General features: G+C 38.5%; 1 protein-coding gene across 1 annotated transcript in view; it reads right to left on the bottom strand.

The window, feature by feature from the left end:
* Nucleotides 1–529: 529 nt before the first annotated feature.
* The window catches only part of prox1a (prospero homeobox 1a), a 29905-nt gene continuing 24716 nt past the window's right edge, over nt 530–5718 (bottom strand). The window contains exon 5 of the mRNA XM_081394105.1: nt 530–1272. Coding sequence (XP_081250231.1) covers nt 1087–1272 — 186 coding nt within the window. The 3' untranslated portion in view covers nt 530–1086. The remainder of the gene's footprint in view (nt 1273–5718) is intronic.

The following is a 5718-nucleotide window of genomic DNA, read 5'->3' as shown; positions in this document are numbered from 1 at the left end:
ATAATCTACCAAATTTACAGTCCAATTATAGAGGTGTTCCCAGCTAGCAGGTGGAGAAAATGAACAATAACAACCATTCTCTTGTCTTGATGCCGTGCGGCACGTGTTTGTGTTTGTGAATTAGCGTCTATGTTTGAGAGTAATGTGTGTGTGTGTGTGTGTGTGTTTATGCGAGCAGTTGTGACAGTGTGCTTTTTATGAGCAAGAATGGTTTCTCAGTGGGAAGGCGTCCATTTTTTTTTGTGCCGAACTGGCTTGCCCCAGTATGAAATGGCCATGTTGCTTAGTTACAGGAGAGGCTGCTCTGTCAAGGAAAAAAAAAACCTACGAGTAGGCCTCCCTCCCTAGAGCCAGTGCTATCAATGTGGACACAAAACACAAGAATATTGGACCCTAGCCAACATGGAAGAATGGCTAAACCAAAAAAAAAAAAAAAAAAAAAAAACCTTAATGCTGTTCCTTTCAAGAATAACATCAAATATATATATATATAAATTTATATTATATATATATGAATTTCCCACATAGAAAATGTATACCCCTCTTTATTATTATTATTTTTTGTCCAAAGAATAATTTATTTTCTGTAGCATTGCCATGAGAAACAAGAATACCACATGTCAATTTTTTGTCTTTCTTTTCCTTTCTTTTTTTTTGTAGCAAGCATGAATAACATTAATGGTAATAATTATATTAATCATAAATAATAATTACATCTATACAAGCTACAAATGCAAGTCTTATTCAGCAATAGTAAAACCATCACACATTGCAAACATCCTGGGATAAAACAAAGCCCTCAACAAAAAAAATGACCAATAAAAGAGAGAAACTCAGGGTGTCAGTTCCATTTGTTAACCATTGTGTGGTAAACATAGTAATGCCCATTTTAAAGGCAAGGAAAAGGGGGTAAGGATTGAATACAGTCAAAACAATCAAGAATTTTATAGACTTTCCCAAAAAAAAAAAAAAATTAACAGCTAAGTCATTCAAAAGTAGCCGGGACTCAAAAATAGGAATGCTACCTCTTACTTTGTAAAGATTTCTCGAAAAGAAGGGATGATACTTGGTAAGCAATTCAAATCACTACTCATGCAGAAGCTCCTGCAGACAATTGGGAGATTTGAAAATCTCTGGGACCTCACTGTCCAGCTTGCAGATGACCTTGTATATGGCCTTCTTCCAGGAAGGATCAACATCTTTGCCTGCCACAATGGCATTGAAAAACTCCCGTAACGTGATCTGTGCCACTTCCAGGAATCGCTCCGGAACCTGCTGATACACAAGGAGACAATGACATTAATAAACATATTATGTTTCAATCCCAAGTCTCTGATTAAGAAAAGAGGATAAAGGGAAAAAGGAAAAAGAGAATTTAAAAAAGAAAATAAGATTTTTGCACTGAGGCTCAAGTGGGACCTTCCAAGAGCCGAAAGACCCTCCTGGCAGAAACTGTGTATAGGGGAGCGTTGGGCTGCCAAGTCTGAGGGGACATAGAGAACAGCCCCAAACACCATCACTACACTGATTCCTTTTTGTTTCAGTTGCTGAAACACATTTTGGTGGTGGCGACTTGAATACCTGTGTTTAGTCTTTCAAATCTTTTATATCACTTGTACTTTTTTCTTTTTTGTCTAACTGTAACATTGGGGGGACGTGAAAGTACTTAAATGCTTTTGAATGGTTTTAAGAATTTAATTGAAACAATTTAAACCATTGCATAACACCTTACAGTCAATGTTTTGAAGGTGGCTGAATTTGTGAGGTTGTAACCAAGAGGAACTCATTGGGTTAAACATTACCTGAGCTGTTCCTCTTTTAGAGTCTACTTCCTAGAGCGAGCGAAACATAATTTGTTGACTTCCCTTTATTTGACACAAGATTGTTAGCGATGTCTCATAAAATGTCTTTTTGTCTCAATATGCTTCCACTTCTAGAAGGGGAAGAAGAAGATTCTGCCACTGATAGCAGCCCATAAAATACTACATTCAGCTTTGCTTCTTATCGGGTTCCAGAGAAACTTGATTCTGTAACAACCACGAAGCTTATTGGTGCTCTTGGACAGGGTCTGGATCTCTAACGGCAGTGTTTTCCAAAAGTAATCAGCTAGTGTGTAGGACACTACTTAGGATTTTGCTCTGTACAACCAGAACACATCCTCTCTGGCGTGAGGCTGTTGTTCGTGAGAGAGGGCCAAGACCGGGGGCATACTGTAGACTGGCCCTGTGATCTCTTTAGCACCAGTGACAGTTCCTCTCCGCTAACATTATAGAGATGATTAGCCAGGCAAAGAACTAAGCCACCTCCCCTACAGCTAGACAAGACACTTCCCAGACACGGTGCTTACTGACACACACACACACACACACAAACACCCACACACTCAAACACAGATGGGGAAGCAGGCACGAGGACACAGAAACAGACACAAAGGTTGCATACGAGAAACAAAAACATTAAATGTGTTACAATAGGCCACAGAGAAAACACTAGCCTTTGATGGCCACAGCTGGGAAAGTTCACCGAAAAATCGAAATTCTGTCATCATTTATTCACCTTCATGTCATTGCGAAACTTTTTCTTCTTTGGAACGCAAAATAAGTTGTTTTGAAAAATGTCTGGTGTATTTTTGTCCATAGTAGTCAATGTATCATAGTAAGTGTCATAAGAAGTCAGTGGGGTCTAATGTTGTATTGGACCCCGTTGACTTTCATTAGATGGACAAAAACAGATTCTTCAAAATATTAATTTTTTCTTATTCCATTTTTCTGTTGAAGTATCCATTTCAAAGAGTCAGATCAGTTTATACTCTAACCATCCTAAATCAATGTATTCGTAGCAAAGTTTATGGCACCATCTAATATTCATCCTCCCCTGCAAGGTTAAAGTCCTATAGTTGGTTTTTATCAATGCAGCCCTCTCCTGTGGATCGGGATCAGCGCTTAGTTTGGTGTCAGTACTATCAATCAGACCCTGACTGCTTCTCAAAGGCCCTGCCAGGTGAGCAGTTGTCAGGACAAAGAATCTCATCCATGTGACCCACACCATCCCCAGCTCCATTTTTTCCATTAAGTGTGTTAAATATACTGTCATCAAAGGCATACCCTTGTCTGGAAGGCCTTGACCAGTGTGGAAGATGTTTCACTCTGCCGCCACAATCATAAGTGCTTGACTTTTGGTTGTGATGCAGTATTAAATTATAGCATGGCTATAAATACTGAACTTATAATGGCAGTTAAACTAGATGGTATGATTCAATGTTGTTGATGGCTTGATCGGGTTTATATGCTGTAACGTACAACATTCTACCTCCCTTTTACGATGTGCAGGGAGTAAATAGCTAAAAGTAGTGACGTTGCTAACTGAATAGTGTAGCATAATAGCATAGCTTTTCCAGTAACAAGTTAGTAGCATTGTAGAGTGACAAAATATGCTCTCTAGTGAGTTAATTCATCTGGAGGATTATTTTAATGAACAAGTTCATTAGTTCATTTCAATCATCACTCAGTGAACCAAGCTGGTTCATTCTGGCAGTTCATTTTAATGAACTAGTTAAAATGATTCATTGATTAATTTGAATGTTCGTAGAGCTGTCTCTTTCAAATAGCGTTGCGATGGTTCATTTGGATGACTCATTTTAAAGAACTGATTCAAAACCTAATTTGAATCTTCTCTCTGTTTATTGGCACTCCATGGCATCGGAATAATTATTTAGTTCAATAGTGATGATTGGCACTATGTTTCTGATTCAGTTCAGATGTTAAGTTGTTGTTTTGTTTTATTTTAGTTCAGATTTATGTGTAATTATATACAATTTTATTGTATTCAATAATAAATAATGTATAATTTATTAAATATTTGATCAATAAATTATAGAATTTAGCTATATCGCTCCCTTATATAGCTTTAATGGAGCTACTTTTTGTTACCAACTATACTTTTTTCATGGGCGGCTTGACTGTGGTTGAACTACTTTGAAACTGTTACTTGTAACTTGTACTACTACAAGTTATTTAAAGTTACTTGTAATTTAAAGTATCATCGCAACACTGCTGTGCTCAAACTCTGTCCGTCTCAAACGGGTGACATTTTTGTACAGTGCCGTACAGTAATTTCTCCCCTCCTCCACACTTTCTCCTGGGGCAAGATCATAGGAAGGGAGGGGGAAGAGAAGAGGAGATAAAAAAAAATCCTGCCCAAGTGCTTTTGGCCAGAGCTCTGTCTCCTTCTACTTCTCCCTCCCTGAGGGGCACAGCCTTCAGGGGTCATTTGTTTGATTATGCTGACTGTCCCCAGCCTCGGCAGTACACAATAAAGGCCTGACATAGCAGCCTGCTTGCCTTCTGTGTCCTGCAGATACTCATCACGAGTGTCAGGACATACCAAGGTTAGTGGTCACTGGGACGGCGCTCATAGGCGAAGGGCTTGCCAAACGCACTTGGCTGATGAATGAATGTCACATGGAATGGAGGGGGTGAGAAAGAAAAAGAGAAGAGAGAGGTGGTGGTGGTGGGGGGGGGGATTACAAAGGTTATAGATATCCAACCTCCCCAACACCCCAACTCGCAACATACCCTCTCCCCTATTTTTTCACGCCTTTATAAGTCTTCCACCCCCTCAGACAATGGCCAGCAGCCTTCTGGATAAACAGAATAATTGCACACAGGAAGAAGAAAAAAAGTGATAGAGGTGCCTTTCTCAAATTGGTGTGGTCTCAGAAGGGAGTCTGTCTCTTTTGGATGCTCCCAAAGTCCCTTAAAGGCAAGTCAGTCTGGTCGGTGGCCATCTTGGTGATGCCTTAGGCTAGCTATTCTCTATGTAGACAATACATATAAGTACATCTCCTTTCTACTTGAATGGAGAATGACCAAATTTTCTCAAATTGTCAAGATTGTTTTCAAGACAATATTTCGATTCAACAATAAAATGACAACAAGTAGTGGTGTAGCTTGACAAAACATGCTAAAGCTAAAATATCTCTCTAAAATTGTGTTGGGAAATCTGAATCATTTTAGTGAGTTGGTTTATTTGGATGATTGATTTAATGAACTAGTTCAACAATGATTCACTGATTAATTTTAATCTTCAATAATTTTCATGAAGTTACATTTATTTTTAAAGGGATCGTTCACCCAAAAATGAAAATGTTGTCATCATTCACTCACCCTCATGTTGTTCCAAACTTGTATGAGTTTCTTTCTTCTGTTGATCACAAAAGAAGATATTTTAAAGAATGCTGGTAACCAGACAGTTGACAGTAGCCATTGACTTTCATAGAAAGTTTTTTTCCCTACTATGGAAGTTAATAGCATCCATCAACCGTTTGATTACCAGCTTTCTTTAAAATATCTTCTTTTGTGTTCAACAGAAGAAAGAAACTCATACAGGTTTGGAACAACTTGAGGGTTAAGTGATGACAACATTTTTGGGTGAACTATCCCTTTAATGTTCATGGAAGTCCTAGAGTAAAAAATAAACATTGATTGGCTCTTTTAATTGAAAATCAGGGCTTCCATTGGTCCCCTTTGAAATGTCTTATAGGGCACTGTATGATTCAGGTGAGCACCTGTTTAGAGCTAATGTGAAGGATATTATAGCTAATAGATTTGTCTTTATCCTATTTGTGGCAGAGATATGTTCACATCAAAACTGATTCCTTTGCGTAGCTACTGACGCTAACATAGGGTAAAGCCCAGGAGTGCTGCATTGCTAAGAATA

The sequence above is a fragment of the Scardinius erythrophthalmus genome (genome assembly GCF_964197995.2).
Source record: "Scardinius erythrophthalmus genome assembly, chromosome: 19".
NCBI classification, from domain to species: domain Eukaryota; kingdom Metazoa; phylum Chordata; class Actinopteri; order Cypriniformes; family Leuciscidae; genus Scardinius; species Scardinius erythrophthalmus.
This window is presented reverse-complemented; position numbering and strand designations above follow the sequence as displayed.